Here is a 16,922-nt window from a genome sequence, read left to right on the forward strand (position 1 = left end):
TCCCAAATGACATTTTGGAAACTATTCCAGAGAGGCCCGTTATTTTTCAGTTATTTAATTGCACTTTTCCGGATTTTTTTTCTTGGTGTGGCTTAGGTGGCATGCATGGTGTAAAGGTTTAGGCAGTACGAACAAGCTGGAGGTTATGGTAATGCTATATAGGCCACGGTGATACACATTTTTGCTTCATTATTCATCCTATGTTCTCCATGTGACTTATACATGTGTTGGAGGGTTGAACACAGGAAACACAATGTGTCATAATCGGACCATCAACCTGGAAGTCACTACTTATACACGTGTTGAACACAGTAGTTTGGTGGCCATTGTGATATACATTTTGCTTCAAGAATCCAAATAGTTGGACAATGGGTGATGGATCTTGTGAGGTAGAAACACAATGTGTTATGATCCGGCCATCAACCTGTAAGTCACTACTTATACACGTGTTGAACACAGTAGTTTGGTGGCCATTGTGATATACATTTTGCTTCAAGAATCCAAATAGCTGAACAATGGGTGATGGATCTTGTGAGGTAGGAAATAACATGTGTTCCTATTGAAGCATCAAACATTTAACATTTTAGTAGCATTAGCCGTGTCATATATACTGTGTAGGATGAACTGAAATTATTTGTTTGGATAATTTCTGAGTGCAGTTTATATAAATACAAATATTGACTGTTATGAGGGGCCTGGTTAAAATTATAGGCCCAAGGTGATCTCAAAACCATGTTGTGACCCGAGGCGCAGCCGAGGGTGTGACCCGAGGCGCAGCCGAGGGTCATAGCATGGTTTTGAGATCACCACAGGTCTATGTTAACCATGATCAGAATAAAGCAGTCAATATTTGTTTTATAGACCTCATTAATATAGATTTTTGTCAGCTGATTGGTTAAAAGGCCTATTTTATTGTTCATAGGCCATGGTAAAACTACAAAGAAAGTTTGTTGTTATGAACCGATCGCTACACAGCAACTGGCAGGCAGCGTTGGCACCGTGTGCGTAATACGAACACGCCATCGCGTGCGTAGAGTTTGATCGGAACGCACAACGATGGTGTGAAAATGACTATGCCCGGGCAATAGTCTTTTTAAAAGACTATTGCCAAGGGAATAGTTCAGTTTTTACGTAATTCTTAAAAAGGAGGGCATAGCTAATTCAATGACTGCACTTTTAACCAATCAGATGACAGGAATATGAGGTATATAATTATTACCATTTAACACTTATTTATCACTTGGAACTACAAGATGCTTTCATTTTATGTGTGTTGCCTATTCCCACAATAATTCAACATGAAGTTGAAATGGATTTATATAAAGATTAATATGTATGGTACGTATATTGCTTTCACATTTTCTTGAGTGTGACATGAAAAGAGAGGTGCAACAACTTATCGAGTACAGAGAAATTTGCAAGCAATCAAATCAATTTTTCCACACTTTCCTGACATTTCCTGTAAAGTTAATGATGTTCTGATAGCTGAAGGCACTCACAATTCATGAAGCTTGTATAGACGTATCCGACGAGCCAATTGATGGTCAGGATTAAGTCGGCCATAGCTGGGGGCTGTCCGCCCCAATCTAGCTTAGTTTGTGTAGATTACGATCCAAGATGCCTACTATCGCGACACATCGGGAGCGCGCAGCACTTGCAACGTGTCACAGGAGTGGTAAACGCTGCACGCCTATGATACTGGCGTCGCGTAAAATGGATGGATAGCCAACAGTTATTGCCACCAGTGAGGTGTAGGAATGTGGCTCGTCGGATTCTACTATACATGCTATACGTACATCCCACAGAATTAGAGAAATACCCACAATACGCGGAAGTAAACAACACTCGTACAAGACAAAGTACCAAATGGTTACATTCATGTGTTTGTTAATTTGTCGTTACATTACTGGGAGGCTTCAAACATGAATCGCTGGACTCTGGCAATAGCAATGCTTCAAGCACTCCATGGAGTGCAGTAATCTTTGGCATCGGGCCAGAGGCTCGTCACAGGCGCCACCTGCCTCCACACCCATGTTGACCCCCAGTTTGACGCTTGCTGCCACACCCAAGTTTAACCTCCATTTGCCGCTTGCTGCCACATCCCAGGTTGAACCTCCATTTGCTACCTGCTGCCACGCCCAGGTTAAACCCCCGTTCGCTTGCCACTTTTTCGGCGGGACATTCCTGGCAAATGCATTGAGGAGCCATCATCCATGTTCAGCTAGCTATGCAAGGACCCATATGAATACATTAATGGTCAATCTTTTGAACCGTGATGGGCGCTACTGTGAGGCTTCAAACATGAATCGCTGGACTCTGGCAATAGCAATGCTTCAAGCACTCCATGGAGTGCAGTAATCTTTGGCATCGGGCCAGAGGCTCGTCACAGGCGCCACCTGCCTCCACACCCATGTTGACCCCCAGTTTCACGGTTCAGTATGACCTTTTGAAGTTATGACAGAATCAATTAATCCGGTAACTTTTTTTTGGGACACACTGTATGTTAGACTAGAAAAAGTTGCTATATGGCTGAAACTGTTGGCACTTAATTTTTTTCTCCAAGGAAATCATGATGTCTGAGTCATATAATGAACAACTGATAAAGCATGTAAATACTGACTCTCATCCCAAATGCTAGTAAAAAAGTCTTCAGTAAGAACCTGTTGATCAAACATGTCCATCTCTTCCTGTGTTAGATTGCATCTTGTTTCTGGAACTTGCACATTGTTACTGTAATCCGCACATGCAGAAGTTACACTTACGCTTGGATCAATACCATAGTCATCAATGCAAGCCTGTACATTATAAGGAAATAAAAGAAAGTAAGTATTAATAATCCTGTTTTAAAATATAGCAATGTTTAATTATGATTAGGAAGAAAAAATTTACTTTGGGAAATTCTCTTCAGTCTTAAGGTCCGCTAGTCCCAAAATCAGGATCACTAGTCCCAAAAAAGGTTTGCTAGCCCCAAAATAAGAAAGGTTCACTTGTTCAAAACTTAGGGTTAGGATTATATTTATAGCATAGCTGATGTGAACCATAAACATAAACAAATATACTTCATAAGTTGCTAGAACAAGTGCATTAGATCTAGTTTTTTATTTTCAAGTTGCTCCTGTGGGAAAACGAAATATAGTATGCAGCTCAAAATGTTATGTTTTTCATATCTCATCAATATCTATCACTACACATTATTATTAATTTAAAATTGAACTAATTAGTATTAAAATTACAGGCATGAAAACTGGTCTTGGAAAAAAAAATGAAAACCATGGTTTTTTTTTAGTATTTTATGGGAATTTGATTCAAAAATAGGCTGAAAAACAATGAAAACACTAACAAAAAATGCTGAAATCAGCTCAAATGCTGATTTTTTTTTCATGCCTGTAATTAACAGAATTAATATTAATTAAAGGTGGTCTGAAGCCTGGAATTATGGAAACTTTTGGGCCTCAATAACTGCTAACACAGTTGGTCTAAAGAATATAAAAGCATACAATGAATTCATCTGTGAGATCAAATTTGGTCCAAAATGCTCATTTTTGGAGAAAATCACCCAAAACGGTTTTTGGCATATTTTTTTTCCTTCTTTTGTGTGTCAAAAGAGAACACATTTGAGACTAATTTTAACAATTATAGTCACAAAATGAACAAAATAAAATGAAGTAAAAAAAAAAAATTTCAATACTAATATCAACAATGAGTTTAGAAGCCTCTAAAACACATAAAAACATATTCTGTATGACACCTTATGACCTCCATTGAAATTATTTATCTCAACATTATGTCACAATATGGATCCACCCATTTTTTACATACATCTTCATAATATGTGTTAGCACTAATGAATTATACCACTAACCTCATCCAGATGCTCGAAATATTCTACGCTGAGGTGAGATGGGTTTGCAAAGAGACCAGTAAAGAAAAGCTGAAGTGGTGTTCTGTTTCCTTCAGTGCGCAGTCTGTGGTTATTCCACATATCAACAAAGCTATTCAAAAGGTAGTTGATTCGTGGTAAATATATCTTGTGCAAACAAAAGATGTGTAACTCATTGTCAGGATCTAGAATTCCTCTAGTTTCAAACTCTTTGAATTGTATGTAGAAGCTACTTAAGACGATCTGGAACACATCCCGCCACAGCCTTTCTATTCTGGTGTTATGCACACTCCTTCCTGTTATAAAAGACCCCCGACCGGGACCTCTCAAGGGATGTTGCAACATATACATTGCCACATCTCTGTTTTCTACACCATGATCAGACCGTATTCTGGAGGGTAATCCCCACTCATGTATGCTATTTTCAAACATTTGAAGAACTGTTGCAGAGCGGTTGTTGTCATTGCACCTAAGGTAGACGATGGCCCTACTATAGCCATCTATGCCGCCATGCACAACTAACCTCCATCTATAGGTAAAATCATAAAATATAATTATCTACTCATATTGTTAATGACAAAATTGCAATACAGTACCAAATATTTATAATAATTTTATCCCCCTTCTTTGGTTACAGGTTTACCTCTATTCATATAACAACATACTAGCATGTGAGCCTGATCCCTCAGATGGGGTATTTGGTACCAGTTGGGGGGGGCAGCAAAGTTGAACTGGTACCAGAGATAGTTAACATCATGGGCTGCACAAAAATGCCTGATAACAATTGAACCAGAGCAGTATTCTGGGGCCTTACGTTATTTGTTGAGAAGTTCATGTTTATTACCTAGCTGGGGGAAGCATTGTACACTGCATCTAAGAGTCCTGTACTGCTAGGAGTGAGTTTTTTCATACCTGAGTTGGAGTCCGACAAGGTTGTCTACTGTCGCCAACCATCTTTAAAATCTTCCTGAGTATATCATGATGGAAGCTCTTGATGGATTCGAGGGAACAGTCAGTATCGGAGGGCGAAGGGTTACCAACTTGCGATTCGCTGATGATATTGACCTCTTGGCAGGACAACCTAAAGAACTAAGTGACCTCACAAGAAGGCTATATGAAAGTGCAAGGCGACTTGGCATGGAAATCAGTGCTGCAAAGAGCAATGTCTTGAAGATGGGGTCTGATGGAATTGTAGAAGTTCATGTTGGAGGGGAAGAACGTGAAACAGTTACACAATTCAAATGCCTTGGTGCAACCCTAGATGATGCCAAATCAGTGCAAAAAATCAAAATCAGAATTGCTGTAGCAAAATCATCATTAGCCAATCTGAAACCCATTTTGGAGTCAGACAAGAACATCTCAATGGCAACAAGAATGAGCCTCCTGAGAGCATTGGTAATGTCCATCTTCCTGTATGGGGGTGAAACCTGGACGCTTAATGCCGAGATGGAAAAGAGGATTAACACCTTTCAGATGAACTGCATGAGAAGGCTCCTCCAGGTCCACTACTCTACGCATACTACCAACAAACAAGTAAGGGCAATGATGGAAAGTTTCATTGGAGAGCATGAACACCTGATCTCCATTGTGAAAAGAAGACAACTCCAGTCGTTTGGCCATGTGATCAGATGGAAGAACAGTCTAGGAAGCACCATTCGCAGGAAGGTACAGATGGGGTAAGGAAGAGAGGAAGACCAAAGAAGATGTGGATTGATAACATCAAAGACTGGACTGGATTGAACTTTGACCAGCTCATACGAACAGCTGAGGACAGAGAACTTTGGGAATTATGCATCTCTGAAGACGTCGCCCCAACGGCCTCCTAGTCCTAGCTATGACACATAGATAGATAGCTAGATAGCTGGGATTAATAAGCAGTCCCATGATACTACTGAAACATCCGGGTACTTGAGAACCAGTCTAGTAATCACACGAGTTTCACACAATTCTTCACTGTTGATTTCCGTTCCAAAGACGTGATTTTCAAACACTCAAAATATGTCCAAAACTTGGGTCGATAGGCATTTTGAGATGATCCCTGAAAAGAACATCGGTACCCTGTTCAAATGAGCTTTTTTGTTACTATAGACCCACATTTGAATGAGGAATAGAAGTATGAAAGTACAAGAAAGCGGTATACTGAAAGTAAAAAATTCAATTTAATGGACTCAACTGCCAGCAGCTGTACGCGATGCGACCGATTTCGTATGGCGCGTATTTTAAAGTACAATGCGAAAATACTAACCAATCATGAGTGAGTTTGCAAGGAGTGATTCACTTCCGCGTTATGCACATGCAGGCATTCATCACACAGTGTACGCAGAGAATCACCACGCTGTTGATAGCTGTGTTCATTCAAGGGTGAAGCGGTTTCGGGTAAAAGTTTATCATGCCTATAGTCCCAACTTTGCATCAAAATTGTGCAAATCGGTACAATATTAACCATTTTAGTGTTGAAAATTTTGGTTTATTAAAACTTGTGAATGTGATCTCTGCAAATTTGAAAAGAAAACGGGAAAATTTGAGTAATGTTTACGATTATGTGCGCATGAACACACAAGGTCAAAACACGGTTTGCAATCGGATGTAAACACCAGGGGTGCAAATTGTGATTTCTTCCTCAGGAGCAAGGTTTAAGCTCAAGATTTCCTCAATCATACCAGACATAAAATAGCTTTATTCTGCACTTTAAAAGACGAGAATGGTAACATAGCGTGAAGACAATGTGTGTGCGTAGCGCGCAAAAATCTGATATTTTATACTAGTTTGGGGTCAATTTTAGTGGGACAGAGGCTCCTTTCCCTTTTCTTTGCCACCCCCCGCCACCCCCCCACCCCTTGCCCCTTTTTGTCAGAGTGTTCAGTGCTTTATGGTTCTTCTTTTTAAATTTCCTCAACATTTTCCAGGTCGTCCTCTCACTGGCATTATAGTACTGATACACCGAATTCCCATAAAATCCTCATTGCTGCCCCTCTATAAATTTCCTCAGATATGATTGCCACCTCTCTATAAATTTCCTCAGATTTGTGCTCTGTTTCCAACTGACTTGGTCCAACTTCTTTTATTCCTGTTAAATTACATTGAATACCCCCTCTGGTGATGAATTGCAAATTTCCTCATATGCATTATCACATTTCCATATTTCAACACCAACACCTTCCTCTTTTTTGCTGTTATTTCTTGAACAATCATGTGAATTCCTCCAAATTTTGCACAACCAGTGTCTTTTAAAGATTTCCTCTCTTCCATTCAGTAGCTTCACTACCTCACAGCCCTCCCCTATTAACTTGATATCTTTTACTGAGATCTGTTTCCCTCTATGTCATCTTCTACCTCACTCCTCTTTTTTTTCCTCTTCCTCTCCTCTTTTCTTTTCCTCCCTCTCCCTCTTTTTTCCTCTTTCGTTTTCTTCCCAAGGCATTATTTCCTCAATTTTGACTGTCATTTCCTAGGAGCGGTGCTCCCCGCTCCCGCACAATTTGCATCCCTGGTAAACACAGGAAAATCTGGCCTTTTTATATAACACTAATTTTCTCAAAAAGTAGACCAAAAATGTTTTGTCATCTTCAGACATGTCAGATATGTTATGCAGAATTTTGTTCTGATTAAGATGATATCAAATACATATTTCAAAGTAAGAGGTAACTCGACTTATGGCTTAAAACGCTACCCCTACTTTTGCATGTAAAGTCTATGGAAAGTAGATGTGTTATGTACCCTCAATTGAAATTTCTAGTAGACTGGTTCTCAAGTACCCGGATGTTTCACTAGTATTATGGGATCGCCTATAAATCTTCTCTGCTCTAATGCTATCCGTTCTTTCTTTCTGGCAATTCACTCGGTCGGACATCCGGGAACATTGTCCCCTTTGCACAAGCGCGCACGCCGCACATGGCAACCAGCTCGAGAAAGGGGAACTGCACATGCGCACACTGGATTTACAAGGCTATTTCCCCTTTGTGACGTCAGCCCGACCAAGAGAATAAATTTCAAAAGGCTTCTCCTCCTACATGTTACACTCAAATGTTATAAACTTACTGTACACAAAGAAACAGTTCGAGTTCATTGGACATCCAGGTATCCGCAGTTGTTTTTGTACCATAAGTTTATAACATTTGACCCTAGGGGGCCATTCAAACTTTCTGAGTATGTACCGCTTTTAAGAGCCTTATTTTTAAGCTCCTCCCCTGTTCAACAAGTTGGTACATTGTAAGTGTATCTCAGCTGTGATGAATGCCAGTTGCTGACGAAGTTTAAGAAATATCACCTCAAACCCCTATAAATTTGATAATAACGGAACCATGTTACATAAAGTTCGAAATTGTGTCCCCACAAAGCTCAACTTATTCAGCCTTCCTAAATCCGCCATTTTAGGCAAATTCGCTACAATATGAGCACCATAATGTAAACATATCAAACAAATCTATCAAACAATTATATTATTTTACACCGTCTCCCGACACACCCAAATTAATATTTAGCCTGAGCAGTCTTGGAACTTGGCGAAAAATATTCCATGTTAAATGTCAAGTCTGTACATACATGTATATACAATTAGTACACCTCGGTGCATGAATATACATCGTTTTTTATGTGTACATATTTACAAAAATCCAAAATCCAAAATTTTGTATCCGCAAAAGTCGCCGAAAAGAATGAAGAAAATACAAAGAAATGAAGAAAATACAAAGAAATGTGTGCGATACTTCACAAAAATTAGACACATGCAAGGCATTAGCCCAATATCTGTGATTAGCCATAGGGGTGTCCAGGTGTCATTTGGACACCCTGTTTTCAAATTGGACACCCTAAAATTCATTCTGATTTTTATAAAGCAGTGAATAGGAGGTGGACACCTTGATTTTGTAGAATAAGATATTTTTGACCACTGTGGACACCCTAAACACACCCCTCTGGCTAATGCCTTCGACACATGGTGCCTATTTGAACAATGATTTGAACAAGCTCATCAGGTGCCATTTTAAACCATTTAAATAGCTATTTTACATGACATTGACATTTTAACTTTTCTTTTCGATTGCATTCCAGATTAATTTGTCATGTGTTTATATAATGTACATACCTTATCAGCTTATGATTTCCATCGATGTGCCATAATGAAAGTGGGGATGCAACTGAATAGTGCCGTCTGCGAATAGAGCAAATGGTGCGTAACTCTTGCCTTGCTGGATCAAGTTTGCGCAGAGCATCGCGAATACGTTGCCGTTGAACTCTTATCCCCTGTCCTATCAGGTACCCATCTACAGTTTTGTATCCTATATTTTGAATACACAAAATAGGGAATTGAAAATATAAAATTTGAGAATATTAAAATTTAAATCTACAAATTTAATTTTTATTGCAGGTCAAAGTTCCATTTGTGATGCACATAGGCAAAATAATGCCAATTTGGCACAAAGTATTAACTAATGGTCAATCTACACAGTGCGATCGTACTGCATGCAAATTTTAACATCTGGTTTTTTCAAGTGTTCTTTGATTGATGATTGGTGCGGGTGTTCAATATACACAGTGCAGTCATTTTGATGCATGCAAACTTTCAACAGTTCAGTGTCCCCACTTTTTCACATCTATAGGTAAGGGATAGTCAGAACCCTAGTTTGGTGAATTCTTGTTCAAAACTATCAGAAAGTGTACATTTTCCATAGACAAGCTGTTCTATAAGCCTTGACCTTTTTGAAAGTCATCACTGAGGTCTGGTTAAGTACACTTTTGGGCAGGAATGTAAATGGAGAAATAGCCCAAAATCTGCAGGTGGGTGATTTTTTCACAATTTGGGTTTGTTGCGAATTTGTGATGTTATTAATGTTAAAAAATATTGTAGTTTCAGGCCGGAATATAACTGGCATCTTGTAGGTTTTGAGACATTTTTCAAGTTAATTCCTACTCTCAACATTGTCAATAATATTTTTAAAGGCCGATATCTCAATTTCAAATTTTATAATACCATAACTTCAGAACTCAATATCTTCGCTTAGGAATGTCCGATTTCATTGGGGGAAACGGCATTGTGGAGCAAAAGTAAAAAACTCGAAATTCATAACCTGCCCAAAAGTGTCTCCTTTTGACATGACACTTCACATTTTCATTTTATCTGTAAAAAAAAGCATATAGCGAGGCTGCTCAAATTTTTCTTCTGACCTCTTCAATAGTTATACCCGTATGCGAAGCATGAACGGGTATATTGCCATTCTATGGTTTCTTCTCCTTCTCCTTCTCCTTTTCCTCCATCAAACACAACATTCTGTCAAGGCTAGCGCTAAAACTACAAGGGCCACAGGGCCCATATGTGGTACACTTATAGGCCCTACCCCGTAGATTTATCCTTTGCCCATCTTGGCCCCAGAGGTCAAAGGTCACAGGCCCCAGGGGCCCAAATGTAAAAATACAAAGCATGCCGTTTCTCATCAAATGAAGCAGCCTCGGGGGCCTGAGTTGGTACACTGATAGCCCCAGGGGTACTCTATATATACAAGTATACATGAACCCCATATGTCATATATTATGGGCCCCAGGGCCCCAAATGTTAAAACAAGGGGTAACAGATTGACAAAGCTAGCGCTAAAACTACAAGGGCCCCAGGGCCCATATGTAGTACACTTATGGGCCCTACCCCGTAGATTTATCCTTTGCACATCTGGGCCCCAGAGGTCAAAGGTCACGGGCCCCAGGGGCCCAAATGTAAAAATACAAAGCATGCGGTTTCTCATTAAATGAAGCAGCCTCGGGCCCTGAGTTGGTACATGCGCGGATTTAGAGGGGGGCACAGCCGGCCCGTGCCCCCCCTTTTGGCGGATCCCAAAAAATACAAAATAAAGAAGAAAAGAAAGAGAAGAGAAGGAGGGAAAGAAAAGAGGAAAAGAAAAGAAAGGGAAAAAAGAAAAGAAAAGAAAGAAGAAAGAAAACGGCACAACGTAAAAAAAAGAAAGAAAAAATATTCGGGCCTATAGCCTAATAAATCTGTAGTGAGTATCATACACCGGGGTGGCACTCTCCAGGCGCGGATTCAGGGGCGGCGCCCTTCCTCCCCCTCTCCCAAAAAAAAAAAGAGGAAAAGAGAGAAGAGAAGAGAAAGAGGAAAAAGGAGAAAAGAGAAGAGAAAAGGAGAAGGGGAAAAGTTAAATTGCACGTATAATTAGTAGGCCCATGCCAAATAAACCGCACAGTAGCTCACAGTCTGGTATATCAAAAGTAGGTTCTATATAGGCCTAATATAGGCCGGATTCTTTTAGGCAGTACTTGTTGATTTCTGATGGCCCGTCGATGATGCAGGGCCCGTCACATTTTGTCATCAAAGTCAGTATTAATACGGACTCCATGCTGACTTCGATCCATGCCGAATCTCCAAGTCTTATAGGCCTATTAAAGTGTCAGTGTAACATTTTACAAATTGAGTTCGGGCCCTGTTTTGTTTTAAAAAGCAATGATATACTCTCGTATAGTGTAAAACAGATGCACCAAATGGCTTCAATTGGACCTTCATTTCACAAAATTTCCAAATTTCGGAGGGGAACATCAGACACCCCTGCCTGTATAAACAACTGCCCGTTTTCGCTTCTGTATTTCACACCCAGCACTCTGAATTTATACAATAACAGTGAAAAAAGGTGGCTTCAATTGGCCTGTCATTTCGCAAATTTTATATTTTCGGCTTTTTCAAACTCAAATTTTACACCATAATAGTGCCAAAATGGTCCACCAAATGGCTTCAATTAGGTTTTTATTTTGCAAATGTTTCTCATTTCTGAGGGGGCATCCCCCTCAAACACCCCCCCCCCCATGTCGCGAAACGTTATGGGTACATATAAAGCAAATTTTACAAAAGAGGTCAAAAGTTGTCCACGAATGGCTTCAATTGGGCCGTCTTTTTGCAAATTTTAGGCTTTTTCAAACTAAAATTTTACACCATAATGTTGACAAAATGGTCCACCAAATGGCTTCACTTGGGTCTTCATTTTCCAAAAGTTTCTCACTTCTCAGGGGGCACATCCCCCCTCAGACACCCCCCTGCGTCGCGCAAGCGCTCCGGGATGATCGCTTCGCGGCCATTTATTAAATTCTTTTATTTTCAGGAGTGTGCCCCCCCTTTCTCGAAATCCTGTATCCGCCCCTGAGTTGGTACACTGATAGAGCCAGGGGTACTCTATATATACAAGTATACATGAGTCCCATATGTCATATATTATGGGCCCCAGGGCCCCAAATGTTAAAATAAGGGCAACAGGTTAACAAGGCTAGCTATAAAACTACAAGGGCACTAGGGCTCATATGTGGCACATGTATGGGCCCTAAGTTGTAATGTGTCTTCTGCCCATTTTGGCCCCAGATGTTTAAGGCTAGGGGCCCCAGAGGCCCAAATGTTAAAACAAAGGGCCGGTCGTTTCTCAACAAATAAAGTAGCGACAGGGTTTAGATTTGGTACACTAATAGGTCTTCAGCATTATATTGTTTTATGTATATGGTCATTTTCACGGTAAAGGGTGTAACTTTGGATTTTTAACATTGTAATCCGTAGTGTTCTAATAAAGCCACAGAATTCCATAATTTTTGGCCACATAAGTCATCTAGTTAGCAGCTACCTTGGGTAGCATAATCAGCTTTGGGAGTTACTGCGTTCAGTTTTAGCAGGCTTAAATGTACTTAATATTGCCATTTTGAAAAACTATAAAAACAGTAACATTTTTGTAAAACCCTGTGTTTTCTTCAGTTAGTTCATGGATAATTTTTCTTATCCTGAAAGTACAGTCATATGTTCAGTAAACACTGCCACATTAGATTTAATTGTGAACGGCCCTGTATTTTTGAGAACCGGACTTCGATATTTATCGCTTCGAGGCTTCATTTTCCGTTAACAATTGTTAACAAACTTTGTGGGTGTAGCTTTGGTTCATAATTCTTGGTTATTTCTTCACTTCTTCTTGATTCATAACAGTTGTTATCTTAACTTGAAATGGGTAACAAAAATTAGCCGATTTGCAAGCTTTTAAATTTTTTATAAAATCTTGACTTCAAATAGCCGTTTTTCCGTTAACTTTTTGAAGCCTCCGAAACAAACTGTTCAGCAAGCTTGTGCAAATATAAATAAAAGAGCTCATCCAATCTATTTATTAAAATGTAGCAAACTAGATCCTCAAGTCACATGTTTTTAAATCGTGGAGATATATATCACCGTTTGAAAATGGGACCCAATACAAACTTTCCGTTAACAATTGAAGCCTCCGAAACAAATGAAGCCTCCGAAACAACAGTAAACTTAATTATCATCTATGCATATCTAAATTGGTGTGTTTCATACTGATATCTGCATTGTAATTATTACTTGATATGTGCAGAATGTCATAAATGAAAAAAAAAATTGACATTATGGTTAATGTTTGAAAAATATACTGATACCTTAAAAAGCCTGTTTCGGAGGCTTCACATGCAAAAAACACCATACTTAACAAATGGGTGAAAAAATTAATGTGTGATAAATCTACAATATCTGCCGCATAGAATCATTGATTCAATACACACAAGAAAATAACAGCTTAGATGATCCCAACACTGTTGTTTTCAAAAAAACTACTTCTGCAATGTTTAACAATTGTTAACATGAAGCCTCCGAAACAAAAAAATGACTTGCTGTGATAATTTAATTTTTGTCACAACTGAAATTCAATACTTAGAAGCAAAGCATGAAAATTGGTAATTGTGATATTTTTTACCTATTTTTTATGTCAACTTGTAGTAGTTAGCTAAATATTTTACTTTTATGATCACCTGTGTTGTTAACTGAAGCCTCCGAAACACAAATCGCTTGAATTGCCAATTCTAAAAAATAACTCCAATTTCTGTGAAACTTGGCTGGGAGGTTCCTTTCATCAAGTAGTATTTGTACATGAAGTTAGACATTCAAATTATTTTAGGAACCCAATTAAAACTTAAAAAATATGTTTAAGGTTTGGAAATTTCCATTGTAAATGACACTTGATGTTAAAAATTTTCAAAACTGCAATTACAAACATAGCAAAACATGGTATAAAATTTAACTTATATCTGTTGACTTACTTTGGAATGGAATTTCACATGTATTCCAGCTTTCATGTCATAATTTTCTGAGGTTATGTAAAATACATTTTTCTTAGATTTTAACCAAAATGTTATGCAAATGTCAAATTTTTTATTAGAAATCAAAAGGTTTAAGCCTTGAAACATTATTTTACTTGAAATTAAGTTGCTTCTATGCATGATTTCAGTAAACAGAAACATATTTAAGTGGTTTGAAATTTTGACCCTAAAAATCAAAAGTTACACCCTTTACCGTGAAAATGACCATATATGAACCCTATGTGTCACATAATATGGGCCCCAGGGCCCCAAACGCTAAAACATAGGGCCGGTCGTTACTCAGTAAATAAAGCAGCTACAATGTCCAGCTTGAGTCTGCTGATAGCACTTGAGAAGTATATTTCAACATATGCACAGAGCCCCATAAGTCAAATATTATGGGCCCCAGGCCCCAAATGTTAAATCAAAGGGCCGGCCATTTTTCACCAAAGCTCAAAGTTTGTACACAGACTGCACCTGAGAATTATATTGTTATATGTACATATGAGCCCCATATGTCACATAATATGGGCCCAGGGCCCCAAACGCTAAAACATAGGGCCAGCCGTTACTCAGTAAATAAAGCAGCTACAGTGCCCAGCTTAAGTCTACTGATAGCACTTGAGAATTATACTTCAACATGTGTACATGAGCCTCATAAGTCAAATATTATGGGCCAGGGCCCCAAATGTTAAAAAGGGCTGTCCGTTTATCATCAAATAAAGCAACTTCAGGGCTCGGAGTTTGTACACAGATTGCACCTCATGAATTATATTGTTAATAACACCCACCCCATCCCATTCACAGACAATTGCGTAATTATAATAATATAGATGACAGAAACGTTAAGGCTGTTCCAGTTAAATTACATACCCATTGGCTGTTCTATTTAATTTACATACTCCCTCTGAAATGGCTGTTCCATTTAATTTACATACTCCCCTCTGGAATAGCTTTCCCTAATCAAATTGCACATTGTGAATTTCAATCTATCAAATTGCATAGCTTCACTGTGAATTAGAGAGACTGACAACAGCAACCTAAGTCCTCAGCAAATAAGGACTGTAAGTTTGTGTAAACCGATAACATGCGGGTATAGCCGTATTTGTGTACAAATATATAGCCTTCTAGTTTGTCTGTTTGTTATCCTATGGTTTCTTCTCCTTCTCCTCCTCCTTCTTCCTCCTCCATCAAACACAACATTCTGTCAAGGCTAGCGCTAAAACTACAAGGGCCACAGGGCCCATATGTGGAACACTTATGGGCCCTACCCCGTAGATTTATCCTTTGCCCATCTTGGCCCCAGAGGTCAAAGGTCACGGGCCCCAGGGGCCCAAATGTTAAAATACAAAGCATGCCGTTTCTCATCAAATGAAGTAGCCTCAGGGCCCTCAGTTGATACACTGATAGCCCCAGGGTTACTATATATATATACAATTATACATGAGCCGCATATGTCATATATTATGGGCCCCAGGGCCCTAAATGTTAAAATAAGGGGCAACAGATTGACAGGGCTAGCGCTAAAACTACAAGGGCCCCATGGACTGAGGGCCCATATGTGGTACACTTATGGGCCCTACCCTGTAGATTTATCCTTTGCAAATCTCGGCCCCAGAGGTCAAAGGTCACGGGCCCCAGGGGCCCAAATGTAAAAATACAAAGCATGCTGTTTCTCATTAAATGAAGCAGCCTCAGGGCCCTGAGTTGGTACACTGATAGATCCAGGGGTACTCTATATATGTGACCCCTCGGCACAACTGAGCCCGGATGTCGCCAGTGCCACTATTGAGATATGCTCCATCGAACTTAACAATAAACAATAGGAAACAAAGGATTTATTGACTGTTTTATTGATTTTTCACTACTTAAATGTCAAGTACTATAGACATGATATACATCATTTTAAATCTAATTTCAAGCAAAATAATTTGGTTGAATATCTCAAAAATGATGATTGGCACTTCAGGGCTCAGTTGTGCCGAGGGGACCGTCACGTATGCAAGTATACATGAGCCCCACATATGTCATATATTATGGGCCCCAAGGCCCCAAATGTTAAAATAAGGGGCAACAGATTGACAAGGCTAGCTATAAAACTACAAGGGCACTAGAGCTCATATGTGGCAAATATATGGGCCCTAAGTTGTAAATGGCCTTTTGCCCATTTTGGCCCCAGATGTTTAAGGCTAGGGGCCCCAGAGGCCCAAATGTTAAAATAAAGGGCCTGTCGTTTCTCAGCAAATAAAGGAGCTACAGGGTTTAGATTTGGTACACTAATAGGTCTAAAGCATTATATTGTTATACATGTATGTATATATGAACCCAGTGTGTCACATAATATGGGCCCCAGGGCCTCAAACGCTAAAACATAGGGCCGGCCGTTACTCCGTAAAGAAAGCAGCTACAATGTCCAGCTTGAGTCTGCTGATAGCACTTGAGAATTATATTTCAACATATGCACATGAGCCCATAAGTCAAATATTATGGGCCCCGGGGCCCCAAATGTTAAAGCAAAGGCCCGGCCGTTTTTCATCAAATAAAGCAACTTTAGAGCTCAGAGTTTGTACACAGATTGCACCTGAGAATTATATTGTTATATGTACATATGAGCCCCATATGTCACTCCATTGGCCCCAGGGCCCAAAATGCTAAAACATATAGGGCCAGCCGTTACTCAGTAAATAAAGCAGCTACAGTGCCCAGCTTGAGTCTACTGATAGCACTTGAGAATTATACTTCAACATATGTACATGAGCCTCATAAGTCAAATATTATGGTCCCCAAATGTTAAAAAAGGGCCGTCCGTTTGTCATCAAATAAAGCAGCTTCAGGGCTCAGAGTTTGTACACAGATTGCACCGGAGAATTATATTGTTAATAACGCCCATCCCATCCCACCCCATACACGTAGGACTAAACAGATTCACAGA

General features: G+C 39.4%; 2 protein-coding genes across 2 annotated transcripts in view; both read right to left on the bottom strand.

Annotated features, from left to right (window-relative positions):
• LOC140141167 (uncharacterized) overlaps positions 1-16,922 on the bottom strand; it is a 261,114-nt gene that overhangs the window by 177,843 nt on the left and 66,349 nt on the right. The window lies entirely within an intron of this gene.
• LOC140141172 (uncharacterized) overlaps positions 767-16,922 on the bottom strand; it is a 47,186-nt gene continuing 31,030 nt past the window's right edge. The window contains exons 5-7 of the mRNA XM_072162966.1: positions 8,964-9,156; positions 3,863-4,409; positions 767-2,795 (exon numbers count right to left, since the gene is read on the bottom strand). Coding sequence (XP_072019067.1) covers positions 2,568-2,795; positions 3,863-4,409; positions 8,964-9,156 — 968 coding nt within the window. The 3' untranslated portion in view covers positions 767-2,567. The remainder of the gene's footprint in view (positions 2,796-3,862; positions 4,410-8,963; positions 9,157-16,922) is intronic.

The sequence above is a fragment of the Amphiura filiformis genome, chromosome 19 (genome assembly GCF_039555335.1).
Source record: "Amphiura filiformis chromosome 19, Afil_fr2py, whole genome shotgun sequence".
Lineage (NCBI taxonomy): Eukaryota > Metazoa > Echinodermata > Ophiuroidea > Amphilepidida > Amphiuridae > Amphiura > Amphiura filiformis.